The sequence below is a fragment of the Schistocerca gregaria genome, chromosome 7 (genome assembly GCF_023897955.1).
Source record: "Schistocerca gregaria isolate iqSchGreg1 chromosome 7, iqSchGreg1.2, whole genome shotgun sequence".
NCBI lineage: Eukaryota > Metazoa > Arthropoda > Insecta > Orthoptera > Acrididae > Schistocerca > Schistocerca gregaria.
The window spans coordinates 388,753,876-388,770,807 of NC_064926.1; the positions used below are offsets into that span (position 1 = coordinate 388,753,876).

Consider the following 16,932-nt stretch of genomic DNA (forward strand, 5'->3'; position numbering starts at 1 on the left):
TTAGGAAGTTTTCTTTCTTTTGTGTTTACCTATCGACTTCTGCTTTTCGCTGAGTGGTCTTCTTTTACCCAAAAGCATACACATTCTGCAAGATCTTTCCTACAACATTTATTGTTTTTGTTGATCTTCAGATCTACTAGCCAGTTATTTGCCTCATCTTAGAAACATTGCTGCACCCACTCTACACACCAAGTAATCATTTCTTGTTAAATGCTTTAAACACTGGCTTTCTGATTCTCTCTGTTTAAGATTTTATTCTTATTGCTTTTTCTGCAGTTTGACTACTCTATTAATATTTGTTCTTGGGGCTTCTCTCCACAGAATTATTCCATAACTTAACATGGAATTAATTTATACATAGTACATCATTCCACATTATTTGTGTCTTTTAGGTAGCTGAATATGTATAGTGCACATGGGTTGGAGCTGAGTTTTGATCTAATATATTCTGTGGGCTTATCTCATTTCCCATTTTTGTTACTTATTATCTCAGAGAATTTTGTGCGAGTGGAGTTTTCTGACATGCACTCATCGATGCAAATATTGATGTCTTCATCATATTGCTTTTTCATTTCCAGGTTTTGTATTCTGTTGTTAGGCTCAGAAAAAAACCTGTTTTGTTTTTTGGCTAGTTGTGTGGTTATTTTTGGAAATTCCAATGTTAGCTTTCTCATTTTAGGTGTTTTTTGTGACTTTGGTATTAACAAATGCTTATGACTGTGTAAGTAATAAAGCTTTAGTAGAAATGTTAGATGTCCAAGGTATAATAAGGAAGGCAGGAGATAAAACCTGGAAAAACAGAAGACAATATACCGAAATTACAAAGACACCAGGTGAGAAATCAAGATCTGTAATGAGAATTCTACATTTCCATCCCCTAGGGAATTACTCTTGGCCCACTTATCTTTATGTTATATACAATCACATGTCAGACGCACTTAATTAAGACAATATAATTAGTTGTATGAATGACACTATTCTATATTCTAGGATAATGACTATGGACAGGAAAATTTCACTTGAACATTAGTACAAAAATAATGCATAACTGGTAGTTTTTAGCAACACAACATGAAATAGGTGGTTTTCACTACGTATCATGAAAATTGGAATTTCTCTGTTTCTGTGTAAAAATGTTATAATTCTGAAATCAGAAACTTATTAATCATCACTGAACATTTACTCTGGAGTTTAACTTTGTTCTCAAAGCTGAGGTTTGTGTTTAGTCTTTAAATACAGTTAATTTCCCATGTAGAGAATTATGGTTCTAGATGTCATGTCAAACAAAAGTACCCTGCTTACAGTGATGTCAATTCTGGTACTCTTTTGAACAACAAGTTTACCCACAAATGACTCATTTTGGGAGATTTTTAATAAGGTACATCAATTAAAGATTCTTCATAATTGTGGGACAATGAAATTTTGGTGATGAAACCAATAAGCTTTTGAAAAATATTAAGAGACAAATTCTTCTGATAGGGGTGAAGGAAACACTTACATGCAGTATGTTGTACTGTGAAATCAGACTAACAATTCTTCTGCCTACAGATCCAAGCAAGACAGTGTTCACAGCCTGATATTCTTATTTCAACCTAAATAAAATCTTAAGCCACGTCAACTCAAATAAAATTCTCAAGCTTTTGATGGCCATCTCCACCATCATCATCAGTAGTAAAACTACTGACTGCCAGGGCTGGCACAGTTTTCTGTTTACATTGCCATGGTTGTGGGCTCTCGCTCCAATCAGAGAGGCCAAAATGATACATGCATGGAAGGTGATTGGACAGCTCATAGCAGTTCTGGCCTGCTGTGGGTCTGACTGACATTAGGTTGCACAATGGGCCAGCGCCACTTTTGAAACTGATGTTTTCGTCTCCCTACATGGATGACACAGTTGTTGTTGCTTCCTTTTGACATCCAAATCCTGCCCCCATGCCCTACTGAGTGTGTATCCCTGGTCTCTGTTAAGGTTGTTGCTGTTCATTCTGACCTCAGCCGCCTCTTTTGTAACCAAATCCCAGTACATTAAAACATGAGCTAACACTCTCATGTTTTCAGACGGTATTTTGTGTCTGTTTTCCATGCAATACTCAGCTTCGGCCAGCTTGTCAAACTCCTTTTCTTTAATATGTTGACTGTGCTCAGTGTAATGCTCTGCAACTGTGCAAATTGTCTGACATATATAGATGCTGTAGCATTTGCAAGGAACACCATACACACCAGGCACACAAAGAGCTGTATCATCTTTAACAGGGTGCAGCATATGTTTCATCTTGGGGGCAGTATATCTTGTATCTTGGAGGTAGACAGGGACACTTGTCTCAGTCCATGTCACTGTAGCATATGTCCTAACTTGTTGCTCATTGCCCCAAAGTATGGCAGGGAAGCAGCTGGCTTGACCTCTTCAGCTGATTCACAAGGCATCCTTCTTTGGTGACAACTGAAAACCTTTGCAATGTCTCTCTTGCTATAACCATTCTCCCTGAACACATATCTCAAGTACTGCATTTCAGACTGTAGGTGATCATCATCAGAAAAAGCTTTTGCTCTGTGTATCAATGGGTTCAGGACTTCTTTCTTATGTACAGGAGCTGCTATGAGTTGCCCAATCACCTTGCAAGCATGTGTTGTTTCATTTCTCTCTGAGTTGTGCCAGAGGCCACAATCATGGCTACATAAGTGGGAAACCATGCCAACCCCAGCAGTCAGTGCTCCAAACAATGATGGCAGAGATGGCCATAAAAAGCTCAAGAATTTTATTCAAACTGACATGGCTTCACTTGTGGAGTCAATGAGCAAAACACACTTTATTATCTGCAGCACCATCTAACTGCTTGACTGCAGCACAATAATCCACATGGCTTTATAACTCAAATCACAGTGAGTCAGTGACACTTCATCAGTGGGGTTCATTGTGAGTTCAACAAAGTTCGTCATAAGTGAAGCGAAGTGTTAAGGATTACTCAACAACTGGCACTTTATAATTAGCAATCATGAGCCTGTCTGCACCCTTTCTTGGTTAGAGAACACCAGCTATGCAGGCCAGAGCCCATATATTAACAGTTGTAAGAGAGCTGCCACAGAGCCAAAATCTGTCACTCAGAAGCAAATTATCCATGAGGATAGGGACCACCATAGCCTGGGCAGTGACTTGGTAATTGACATGGACTCTGGATGGTTGTTCACTTATGGGAGTGGCTGTTTGTTTATGGAACTTAGTTCTAAACCTGGGCATATTCATTTGGTGTTTTATCTGAACTGGATCTACATCTGTGAGAGTGTTCCACTATTTGTGTGTAGTGATGTTGCAGAATGAATAAAACACAACCATATGATTATAACAATGAATTATATTAATGCTGAAATAGCAAATAACAAATCATACCTGCATAGATATTCTAAAGGAATTGAAATCCCGTCATAATTTAACGGAAGAAACTTTTCATATCAGTAGTGAAGGTGCACATTGTAAGTTGTCTGGTGTTATGCTGGAGATAGTTTGTCTTCCTTGTTGTAAGACAAGACTCCAGGTGAAGGTTTTCAAACTAGCATGAAGTGTTGATGGATCAGCAGCATAATGTCTCAGCAGAGAACTTTTCTGAAGTTATGGTACTGTTTCTTTTTGGAAAATCTTTCAAGTGTACAGTTACATAGTTTTGTTAATTGATTAGATTTAATACACCATTTAACAGAAAAGTTTCTTCTTTTCTGACAACTTGACTAATTGGGATGTTTATTTCAATAAATATAATTTAAAAAATAGGTATATTTTCATTTTCAATATAACACTATAAAACATGGAAATAGACAAAAATAAAGAAATCACAGTATTTAAAAAAATAAGGCATCAGAAACTAATATAAAAACTGGCAGAAAATAATCTCAAAATTGCCAGACAATAATAACAGAATTGGACATCTAACATTTCTACTAAAGCTTTATTACTTACACAGCAGTTGTTAAACTCATAAATCCCTACACATTTATTTTTAGAATCTAGATAGATTATGACATTCTCAGTGAGATCTGTGATTGCATCTATGATGCATTTATCATTCGGTTAGCCAGATTGTCTTTCATTGAGTACTACATATTGCATTAGAAATGTAATGAGTCTCTGTGTGTAAGCTCATTCAAATATTCTTGATACAATTGGTAGAAGAGTTATAAGTCTACAATTTTCTGGTTTGTATTCATTTCCTGTTTTATGAATTGGTTTTATCAGTGCTCACTTAAATTAATTTGAAAACATTCCTTCCAAGAATAATGTGTTGATTAGTTGTGTACGTAAGTGGGACAGTAACTTGTATTTGTTTCATGATGATTGGCAAAATAGGTTTGAGATTTAATGACAAATGGTTCTGGGTACACTTGCCACTAATCAATATCCTAGACATGTTCTAACTTTCTTCAAAGTGACACTGAGCTGATATGTGGTAGGGCAGGATTTGAGTTTGTTTTATGAAGGTCATTTCTTTCTAGGGAGGGGTAGGTTGGGAGTACACCCACGACAGAATTGTTAATACATGAGCATTCTTTCTTAAAAATTGCTATTCATTGAATTTTGTTTTGCTGATAATCTTTATACTGTTTTTAATTTTTGTCTGTATAGCATGTACCCAGGACTTAGCACAGTTACATCTCTGAAATAGGCTGCATTACTTCATATATTTTAGAAATCTGTATTATTTTGGCTGTTTTCCATGTTTCTGGGCACCTACAGCAATAATGGAAAATATTGAAGAGATCACTGTCTTTCTTTTGGTTGTAATCCACCATACTTGGCACTGTAAACTGATAGTTTCCACAGACACTTTGTTTATTTCCCACGATATACTGTTTTGCTATACAACTTAAGGTCACACTTTTTGAAAGCACACTGCAAATGTCCTATTTATAGCTGCTTTAGGTCATGTACTGGAATGCATTGATAAGCAGAAGATGTTATTTGCAGGGTGTGTCCTCAGCAGAATCAGGATTCTACAGCTGTGTCTCAAAGTCTCTCCATGACCCTGCATATAATATTAAATCTGTTGAACTTGTTGTCAGAAAAGATTGGGAGGATGTTTATGAGAATGATTATGAGGTAAGACAAAGACACAATCTAAATGTTTAGGTATGTGCTAATCATTTTGCATACCCAAAGAAATTGTCTATTAAATATTATTAATGTGTTAGTTATAAAATGAAACTTCACAGTATCCTTATTAATCAGGAATTAAGTCATAAAATTATACTATACATCAAATTTAATGAAGTTAATAAGCCCTCCATTGTTACAATAAATAGTTGTAATGATACAGTACATAATTGTTGTAAAGTTTCAGCCTAATTCTGCATTAATAAAATTTATCATGTTTTTCAAATCTTAAATATGAGGTGACTTTTGAGAATAAAAATTAAATTTTATCAATTTTATTTTTCAGACAAACATGTTCAGAGCTCTGGTGGCTGTTGCTGTTCTACTTGCCATTGTTGTTATTAGTGTAGTTTTGTATGTTCTCTGGAGGAAAAAACAGAGTAATAGATTTAGAGGTAAGCAACACATTCTTTCTTTCTAGATTGTTTTCATTTTAAAAGACTTACAAATTCTGGACAATGCAATAGCAAAATATCAGTATGGTGAGCATTTCATTATTAATCTTTCTTACTTTTGTTAGTCTGTCTGTGGCAACACCTACTTGTAATACACCAGATTTTGTCGAAAGAGCTTCATTTGATTATGCCATCTATTTATAAAATTGCACACACACACACACACACACACACACACACACACACACACACACACACACACTGTTACTAACTAGCTCAGAATGATCAGGAATGACAATCAATGTAAGGAGTGTTTGTGTTATTTTCATATGAGATATTGTAATACTATACAACCAATACATGGAATGACACTGATTATTTCTGGATAGGCAGAGATTGTCAGTACTGCTATACAGTGCTAGAAAAAGAGCAGCTTGTCTCAATACTTTGAGCTAATTTGGCAGTAGCACAAAGTGAGTTATCAGATTATGAGCTGCAGTGGAAGAAGCAGAAAGTGAGTTATCAGATTATGAGCTGCAGACCAGAAGACACTAGACATTGCAAGACTGATTGCTTCAATCTAACTGTCTCCAATAGCTTCAGTGCTTAAGAGAGAGAGGACAAAAACATGCAGACAACCCAAAAATTTCAGAAGCAGAAGGTCCTATTGTTTGGTAATAGTAATGGGAAGGAGCTCTCAGAACTGGTAAAGAAGTCTTTGGAAAGTTGCTAATGAATCTTCTGGTTTGTTTGGCCATGGTCCATGAAACTTTTCCATTCATAATGTTTTATCCAGAGCTGTGCTGGATATCTTCTGAGGTACTGATCAAGTGACATTAATACTTTTAAAAAGAGGCATGCAACTTTATACAAGAACAGCAGAGATAATCCTTGTCAGAGACAAAACTTAACTATTGACTGTTGCTTGTCAAAGACAAAACTTAGCTATTGAGTCTGTAGAGCCATTGTCCATATATCACTTTCCATATCTTCATCTGTTCTGTTACAATTACCCCCTTGTTTATATATTTCTATGGCTTCTGTAAATAGCCATGGATAATAATGATCAAGAGAAACAAGAATACATTACTAAAGGAACATAAAAGTATTTGCCAATGAGGAAAGATATGAAAATCAACTGTAGCAAATCATGCTCTTCAGTTAGCAAATCATGGGGTGAAGTTTTCTGAAACCAAAATTTTATCTACAGTGATGAATCACTATCCATGGCTATATAGAGAAGCCATTGAAATATGTATGAAATGGGGATAGGTTTAAAGGAAAAGAAGAAGCCATGAAACTTAGTGACATATGGACAGTGGCTCTACAGAATTGTAGATAAGTTTTATCTTTGTGAGGCGACAATTCTTAATTAAGTTTTATCTCTGACAAGGGTTATCCCTACTGATCATGTATAAACTCAGTGAGGCTACTTTTACACAGTATTTATGTCACACTCTGACATCTGACCCATCAGTCGACTAGACTCAACAGAACCAGAACCAGTTCTGAAGATGTCTAGTGCAAATCTGGCAAAACATTAGGAATGCAAATGTTTCATGCGCCATGGCCACATAACCTAGAAGAATCACAAGCAGCTAAGACATCTGGTCACGAAAGCTTTCATTGTTTCATCTTTTGGAAGTGATAATACCAGGCGAATAGTATTTTTAAACCAAGTGCAGGGCTCAAGTATGTGACCTGTGATTCTCTTTGAGAAAGGATCTTAGGAAAGATCATATTATAATTTTAGAGGTTGCAGGTAGCTTTCTGGACCATCAGTTAATACCACAATAAATACTGCAACTTGAACAAATCGAAGAACATGAAAGCAAATGCATTTTGTGCCTTCTATCAAAACACCAGAATCCTGTAAATAAAGATGACGAATTTCTCAGATCCGTACAGGAAAATGAAAGATGAATGGAATTTCAGCAGATTATTTATGAATACCAGGATGTCTTACGGTCATCATTGAAATTGAACAGGTTCATATTGATGGCTAAAACCTAATATCACACTGCTGTAGTGTACCTGCTTCTGTGGTACTTATACTAAACGAATGTAGAACACTGAAGAAGACAGGAGGAACAACTACATAGAAAAAAAGAAAAGAAGAAAGAAAAAAGAAAGAAAAGAAACATGAGTGTAAGTAGGACATGTACTCTGAGGATTCCATACAAACTGGATTACATACATAGATAATAATAATAATAATAATAATAATAATAATAATAATAATAATAACACTAGAAAAGGAAAGTTGCCACTCACCATATAGCTGAGATGCTGAGTCGTGATAGGCACAACAAAAAGATTCACACAATTATAGCTTTCGGCCATTAAGGCCTTTGTCAGCAGTAGACACACACACACACACACACACACACACACACACACACACACACACACACACACACACGTGTGCAAACATTCCATCCTGGATTTTCCATTTTTTGATTAGTAATAATAAAAATAATAGTAATAATTTGTTGTGGCTCAATGGCCAGGTGCAAGTCTTTCTATTGGAAATTATTTTGGCAACTTATCTGTCTCTAACATATCCCAATTATCCAACCAGGCAAAGGGGTCCTACCATTTCGAGTAGAATTCAAGCCACACGTTGGTTCTGGTGATGCCTCACACCAGCAAGAGGTGAAAACTAGGTTAAAAAGAAGACCAAAAAGTCTGTAGTCTGACTGAGATTTAATACCACAACCTCTCAGCATTGTGGCATGTGCTTTATCTCTAGACCACCAGGCGTAACATGCACATAATGGTTCACATATAGATTTTGATGAATGAGTTTGTGATCATCAAAATATGTGATATAAATGACAGTATCTTCTGATTACATTGACTTAGAAGCTTAAACGTTTTTTCACCACCAAGGGACCATAATTTGGCATAAATTTCAACTTTATACCTCAACTCATTCCTTACAAAAAGGGATTTTAACAGTCACACAGGTAGGCAGGCAAGCACACAGCTGGACGGATAACAAAATGATTCTATAAGAGTTATTTTTTTACCGATTGTGGTACGGTAACCTGAAGAAATGAGTGAAGACCCAGGTCCTTCAGTTTAATGAATGTTGTGTTTACAGCTTCTTGAATGCTGTGCCACTGTGGCTAATCCAGAAGTATATAGCATGGACAGTTTACAGGCCACCAGCAGGAAGTATTTTCAGCTTTGTAATACTGCTAGAAACAGCTTTAATAAGGTTAACAGACCTAACTGAAGAATCATTTACTGTGGAGACTTTAAAGTTAATTTTCTGTCAGACTTTAATGTCAATTTGTGACAAAGGGCACCTAAAGTTGTTGATGTTCTGCTTGGGGTGATTTTCCACAGTAAAATTGCCTTTGAGGATTGAAGGACATTGTACAACAGCTTTTGACAATTTGTTTTTAGACTCAAAAATCTGCAATGGTTCAATGCTTTATCTGGCCATGATGGGCAAATGTTAACAGTAAAATATACTCAACAGTTAGGTACTAGCCATAGAAGAGAAATATTGTATCATAGAATAATAAAGAGTTACTTGTTCAGTGTTTAGTGAAAAACTGTTGGAAGAATGTTAATGAGAAATTAATGACAAGTTTAACTCTTCCTTGTATTCCTATGGCACTTCCAGTCTTGTTTCCTCATGAAAACAAATAAGGGAGAAATTGATCAGAACCAAAGATAAGGGAAGTATAACTTCAGGTATTAAAAGTCATGATTTGAAACTCCCTTATCAACTGTATTGCAAACTCCTCCAGTTTGTTATTAAAATATCAAAACTCATATACTATACTAAAAAATTATAACATTCTAAGTATAAGGCAAAAAACTTTTGGAACATTATTAAACTAGAAACAGACAAAAATATTGACCCCAGAAAAAAGGGCTGCTAGAAATGACCACCAAATTCAACAATTGCTTCCTCAAAATGGCAGTAAATGCTGCACCCAGTAACAAGGAATCAAATAAGTATGCGTCAGATTTTCTTGTACAGACACTGTGTTCACCACCAACAAACATTATTTTAAAAAATAAACCCATAAGGATACAAAATTCATCAGGTCACTGAAAAGTAGAAATTCTGCTGGATATGGTAGTGTTTCTAGTGGTCTATTTTAGTTTTATGCTGAATTGATAGGATTAGCCTCAAGCTACCTCTGTACTCATCAATGGTTCAGGGCTTCTTAAATATGCTGTAGTAAAACCCATCTACAAAACTGAAGATAAGCAACTACACCTTCTAATCTTTTTAAATTATATATGATAAAGTTGTATGTCATAGAATACTGACTCATTTAATGGAACAGAATATGTTAAATACTTCTCTGTTCGGCTGATTTAATGATTTTCTATTGAGAAAGCAATAAAATACTTCACTAGTGAGGTACTAGCACAGCTAAACAGGAAAGATTATTCTCTTAGTATATTGTGTGATCTTGTCAAAGCCATTGATTTTGTCGATCACATAATTCTGTGTGGCAAACTGAAATGGCATTAACAGCATCCCTCAGCCATGAATGGCATTTTATCTTCATAACAGAAAAGCAGAGTGTCTCAGTAACACTGATTCACATGCAAGAAACTTAAGCTCGAATGGTGGAACATAACATGTGACACACCAGAAGGATCAGTACCGGGCTCACCCTGCCTTGTAACCTGCATAAAGGATGTTCCAGTAACTTTAAACTGTGGTTCGGAAATTGGTGATACAGGCATACTAATCAAGGGCCTGCATTAAATGTCATGCTCTGCCACCGGCTTCATTGGCTGTAGTATGGAGAGGCAGAGCTGCTTTACCTGCCATTGTTGGGCTTCTTGATCTTGGAGCTGCTACTTCTCACTCAAGAAGCTCCTCAGTTGGCATCATGAGGCCTAGTGCATACCATTCCAGTTGTCTTAGCCAAGGAAAACTCCTTGTTAGTATCAGGCAATGAACCTGAATTGTCTGCATAGCAGTCAGGCACACTGACTAAAGAGCTACAGAGGCAGACCTGATGATAGCTGAACAGGCCTACAGATGGTTTACAACTAATGGTTTAAGTCATAATCTAACAAAGGTTCAGATTAAGCAATTTCAAACCAGCTGTAATGAACTGATAACATTATAAGTGCACATGAAACACATTTTGTAACGTACCTTGGGGTCCACTTTGGTAACAGCTTAAAAAGGGGTCACAGATAAACCAATCAAGAAGCTCAATACAGCATGTTATGTGCTCAGAAGCATCTTTCACTCTCTTGATCTACAGACAAGAGCGTTAACATATTCTGCATATTGTCACTAGCTGTCATCTTATGGAATTTTCACATAATAACAAGTAGTAAGAATATTGTGATAACCATACATCTTAAAAAATTCCTTTTATCGGTATTTATACTTTTGCAGGACGTTACTCAACGAGGTCCCATTCAACAAAAAGCAATAAATTACTTCATTAACCATTCTTTCTGCAAATTTTCTGAATGTATAGGTTCAATGACTGAGAAGTTCTGTGACTACATCACAAGTACCAGTGTTTATTGTAAGAGCTTCATGAAAATCATAATGTACTGTAAATAGTTCTCAGTATTTGTAGATGTAGGTACATACTTCCTTCAAAAAATATCATTGTTATAAAAAAGTATTAAGATCCTAATAACAGGTAACAACAGTTGTATAGTGTAACTGAAGGGACAGCAGCTCTTTTTCCCTTCAGTAGCATCTTATTTTTCTAATTTGTTTAATTTGGCAATGGAAACTCCAGTTTTCAATATCAACAACATGAGACAGAGGATACATTGCTACTCACCATAAAAAAGACTCATTGAGTTTATTGAGTTGTAGATATACACAATGAAAAGACTGTTACACATTTAACTTTCACGTAACGCATGCTTCAGAAAGCAAAACGCACACATATTCATTCATACAAGCAAGGATACTTCAAATGCACATGACCGCCATCTCCAGCAGCTCATACCAGATCTCTGAAACTCAACATGTTTTCTTTACTTAATTTAATTTATATGACTTAATTGTGAATATCATACTGCAGTAAGGTGATAGTTTATTTGCTAAATTAAAATACATGGATTAAGTGTATAATGATTTTCTTATTATTTGTTACCGTATGTTTTGACGTGTTCCACATCCACATACCTGAAGGTTATCCTTCTTGATATCATTCTTGGAATATAATGACTTAGTTAATTAATAATTTAAAAAGTAATTAGAGATTTAGACACGGGAGATCTGATGTGGAAAATAACAGGAGAGCAAATGTGGGAGTACAGGAGCATTTGAGTTTCAGGCTACATGAGCTGCAATAACAAAAAGCTGCTGTGGGAATAGTTACTTCTTATGTAGTAGAAGACATAGTGCAAGCAGGAAGTATCAAAATGGCACCAGAACTGACTCAGTTGTTTAGGTTATTGATATTATGTTGTAAAGCTTGTACATCAGGTGGATTGTCAAGTTGCAGTTAGCCACAGATTGGCAGTGGCCATTCATACTTATAGGCAGCTAGATAGTTGTTATTCTCATACTGAATGCTGCACACTAATAAATGCAACATTGCTGGAGCTTTCGAATGTGGCCATCTCTTTTATAACCTGAGATTCATGTGACTAGAGTGGAATAGCAAGTGGTGGGCTGGTATGAAGGATATCAGGGGACAAATATGTATAGTGCACCTTAAAGAAGGGCAAGGAGATGGCGTAGGTTAGGCAGACAACAGACTACTATTTAAGGTGACTTGTAGCTTTTGGACAGGAGAGCTGGTACCTTTATTTATTTATTTGTCCGTAGAGTTTTTTAACAACAGTATGAGTCACATCAAGAAATACATTACAAATAAAATAATCGCATGTAATTTTAAATAAAATTATAGTTGTTTAAAGACAAACATATCTATCTATGTGACAATGTACACACTTCAAGAATGTGGAAATGAAGTCTCTTCAAAGAAAGAATGCTGGCACTTGACTCTGTGATTAGGGAATGACTATGGCTTTTGTGCTCCAAAATATATGTATATGAAGTCAAAGTGTTGAATGATTTAGTTGAAGTATTCCTTTCATGGATGATGTTAAGTGACAGAGAGTACTGGGTGTGAACTGGCTCAGAACTGAAAAATATCTCACCTTTGATTTTGTGTTTGTGGTCATCAGACAATCATTGGATGCCTGTCATACTGCTAAAATTTAGTTTTGTAAAGAATTCTTAGATAATGTACTTAACACAGTATTTAACCCAGATGGTACTGAATTTTTTGTTACTCTGAATTAAAAGATGGTTAATTAAACCACTGCTCTACCATGCAAATGCTGTACATTGATTTTACATAAATTGAACCCTTAGTCCAAGCATAATAATGAGCTGTCCTGGAAGGATATCAGTACAGTGTGACATAAAAACACCGTTTTATCATTTCAACACAAAGTGCTTCATTTTTTGTGAAAAGTAATGAAGCTAAACACATGAAGTACCAAATCATGCTTAACACACACAGTAGTAGCTTTTTTCTTAAACCTTCTACATTGAAGTTGTATTGTCTTCTGTGTGTTGCTATCCACTGACAGATCAGAAACATAATGCTCTTTGCATCATATAATCCATCTTTTGTCCTTTAGAAGGCATTCCTTTGTTGCTGCTAACTGTCTTAGTTCATTCAAGAATAGTAATAGCAATCCATCAGCAAAATGCAAGATGCTCAATAAGTCTCTATATGTAGATAAAATTCCAGGCATTTTACTGTGCTGTGATATAGCACAGATGAAGTCAGCTATTGTTGAGAAATATCACTTTTTGCCTCTGACTCATGTGGAAAAGTGATATATTTTGGTCTACACAGTCAGTGCCACCCATGTTATTACTATAAGAATGGAATAGTTTTGGTTGAGGCACAGGCATAGTTTGCTTCTTTCCTTGGAAAAATTTCCAACCACCTTCAAAGGCAGAACATGATCATAGTTTGTTGCTACTGTAACCACACTGTCAATATATTTGTCACTACAAGTGCCATCTCCCTGATATGGTTCCAGCCACACAGGGTACCCCTCACTTGTATCACCACACCAGAATTTTTAGCCACAACAGATAGGTTTTTGTGAAATAAACAGTGATTATTAACCCACTTGAAGTAAAATATGTAACACAATTTGATAAATGGCATAGCTTCTTACATTTTATGAACTGTTTGCAACCATGTCTGAAATAGGGAACCATTGATTCATCTATCGGATTATTATACTCATGCAACGCTAAAGTTTGAAATCTTTCATTGGGCATTGATAATAACTCCCAAATTTTTGCAAATCAGTGTGTTTTGTCAAGCTCTTTGTTGTTGTGGGTATTTAAATTAGTCATTATAGAACAAATCTGTCTCTTGATACAGTATTAGATACAAGTATATTATGGCTATCAATTCCCACTTGCCAATATATTTTCGTCCTTGACACCACAATATAGCCACTGAGAGGAAGAACAGCTGTGAATATTAGCATATCATCTTCTGTAAAATCACCTGACCTGTTCCTTTTTTGCACTATATTAGTTAATGCATGTAGCCATAAATCTGATAACATCTTGATCAAAAACCAGCTGAAAATATTGTAAAGGGCTTTCCCTCTCATATTTAGGATAGTAACCATGAGTGACACTACTACACCTGCACAGATAAATCATCTTTTGTCCATTCACACCAATCCCAGTGGTGATTAACCCCCTTCAGAAGATGAATTGATCCCCATTCTGAAGATGCTGTTTTATGGCATACAGCCCACCAGTTTCTTATTGCAACACTCTGCATCATTTTAGGTAGATGGATGAAAACCAGTTTCCAGCAAGATCTCTGTTACCATAATATTTGAGCTTCTCTAGGAGAATACTGTGAACTGTACAATCAAATTCTTTTGACGAGTCACAGAAAATACCAATTTGCAATATTTTATCATTCAAATTTTGCATTACCTGATTTGTGAATTACAAATGCCATGTTATGCGGATCCCTTTAGAGATTCAAACAGAATAAGAATTTTATTTTGAGAGAGGCATGTTATGGTTCTTGTGTACTTATTTTTTCCGTTACCTTCTAGATGGAGGACAGTAGTGAGACTGGTTGGTCATTATTAATCTATGTCTTACTACTTTTCTTGCAAGGACATCTTACAGCAGCATATTTCAATTTGCCTGGAAATATCACCTGTAGTAGTGATGTGTTGAAATGAGTGAAAACATTGCATTCATGTGAAGAACAGGGTTTTAGTACTTTACATGGCATATTATCAACTGCATGAGAGTTTTTAGTTTTGAGGGAGTAAAGTTCATTCTTAATGTGTCTGACAAGGCATGGAGTAATTGTAATATGCCTGTATGTAGGAAACATTGCTTCTAGCATAAAGCGGCAGCCTATTCTATTCCTTTATCCTTGCTTAAGTCCTTGCTGATCTTTCAAAAATGCTTCAAGAAAGTAATTATTAAATATATTCACTACCTGACTGCTATCATTTATTGTTTGGCTGTTTTCATTAATAACAAAGTTGTCACAGTCCTTAACTGATTTCTTTTCTAACTATTTCACATATAGATTCAACATACACACATCGAAAAATATTTTGTATCATCCCTGTTCCCAGAACTCCTGAAGATAGATGTTGACGGTGAATATTGTATCACAGACACAGTCCCTCTGACTGTTCCAAGATGTCACTAACCCCCCCCCCCCCCCCCCCCCACCACCACCACCACCACCACCACCACCACCACCACCACCACCACCACCACCACCAAAGATGTAAACAACCATGCATGAGCAGCACCTATTAGACGGAAGGGGTCAGACAGCTGATCAGTTCCAGTCATTCCACTAGGGAGGAGGTACACGGCTTGTGTTGTCTGTTGTTCAACCATGCCTAGACGGTCAATACCACAGTTTGATCGCATCTGGATTGTTACTTTGTGCCAGGAATGGCTCTCCTCAAGGGAAGTGTCCAGGCATCTCGGAGTGAACCAAAGCATGAACATGGAGGAGATAATACTTTTTGTGCAGCCACTGGACGTCATCCAATGACTTAAACTGTGCACAATAGGCTGCATGATGTGCAGCTTCACTCCTGACATCCATGGCCAAGTCCAACTTTGCAACCAAGACACCATACAGCATGGTACAGATGGACCCTGCAGCATGTTGAATGGACTGCTCAGGATTGGCATCACGTTATCTTCACTGATGAGTGTCACTTATGACTTCAACCAGACAATCGTTGGAGACATGTTTGGAGGCAACCCGGTCAGGCTGAATGCCTTACACACACTGTCCAGCGATTGCAGCAAGGTGGAGGTTCCTTGCTGTTTTGGGGTGGCATTATGTGGGGCTGACATCTGACACTGGTGGTCATGGAAGGTGCCGTAATTGCTGTACGAAATGTGAATGCCATCCTACAACTGATAGTGCAACCATATCAGCAGCATATTGGCGAGGCATTCATCCTCATGGATGACAATTCGCGACCCCTTCGTGAACATCTTGTGAATGACTTCCTCCAGGATAACGACATCGCTCGACTTGAGTGGCCAGTATGTTCTCCAGACATGAACCTTATTGAACATGCCTGGGGTAGATTGAAAAGGGCTGTTTATGGACGATGTAACCCACCAACCACCCTGAGGAATCTACGCCAATTTCCGTTGAGAAGTGGGACAATCTGGACCAACAGCACCTTGATGAACTTATGGATAGTATGTCACAATGAATACAGGCATGCATCAATGCAGGAGGAAATGCTACTGAGTATTAGAGGTACTGGTGTGTACAGCAATCTGGACCACCACACACTAAAAAGGTCTCACTGTATGGTGGTACAACATGCAATGTGCAGTTTTCATGAGCAACAGTAACCGAGGTGATGTAAAACTTTTTTTGATGTGTCTATTTAGCTGCTCTATTTATTTCAGACATTATAAATTTATTTATTTTTATTTTTAATCACTTTCATTAATATAGTACAGTATTTCTTGTAAAATGAAGTGAGTCCTAGTTCTGTGTTTGTCCTAATCATTTGAAACAACTGCATTTTCTTTGCACATATATTGCTCCTATTGTAAGGCAGTGCTTTTTTGAGGTCTTATTAGTACCACACTTTATTGTTCTCTTGGGAAAGCAACTGTTAAAGATTGATAGAAAGCTATCTCTAGGTACATTAAATTGGAAGTTGATATCTGTTGCAGTATACACATCTTTCCAGACTGCTTCCTGTAAGGCTACCTTGAAACTTCCTATTATCTGCTCACTACTCTCATTTTCATGACAGAACTTCATTTTAATTGGGTAAGTTCTGTAATATTGCTAGGTATGCATCATGGTCAGAGATACTAGATAAACATTTAAATCATTAATTAACTGTTCACATACA

General features: G+C 36.5%; 1 protein-coding gene across 2 annotated transcripts in view; it reads left to right on the forward strand.

Moving 5' to 3' along the window:
* The window catches only part of LOC126281386 (uncharacterized), a 264,112-nt gene that overhangs the window by 233,698 nt on the left and 13,482 nt on the right, over nucleotides 1-16,932 (forward strand). For both annotated transcript variants that reach the window (XM_049980311.1, XM_049980310.1), the window contains exons 3-4: nucleotides 4,955-5,086; nucleotides 5,427-5,535. In XM_049980311.1, coding sequence (XP_049836268.1) covers nucleotides 4,955-5,086; nucleotides 5,427-5,535 — 241 coding nt within the window. The remainder of the gene's footprint in view (nucleotides 1-4,954; nucleotides 5,087-5,426; nucleotides 5,536-16,932) is intronic.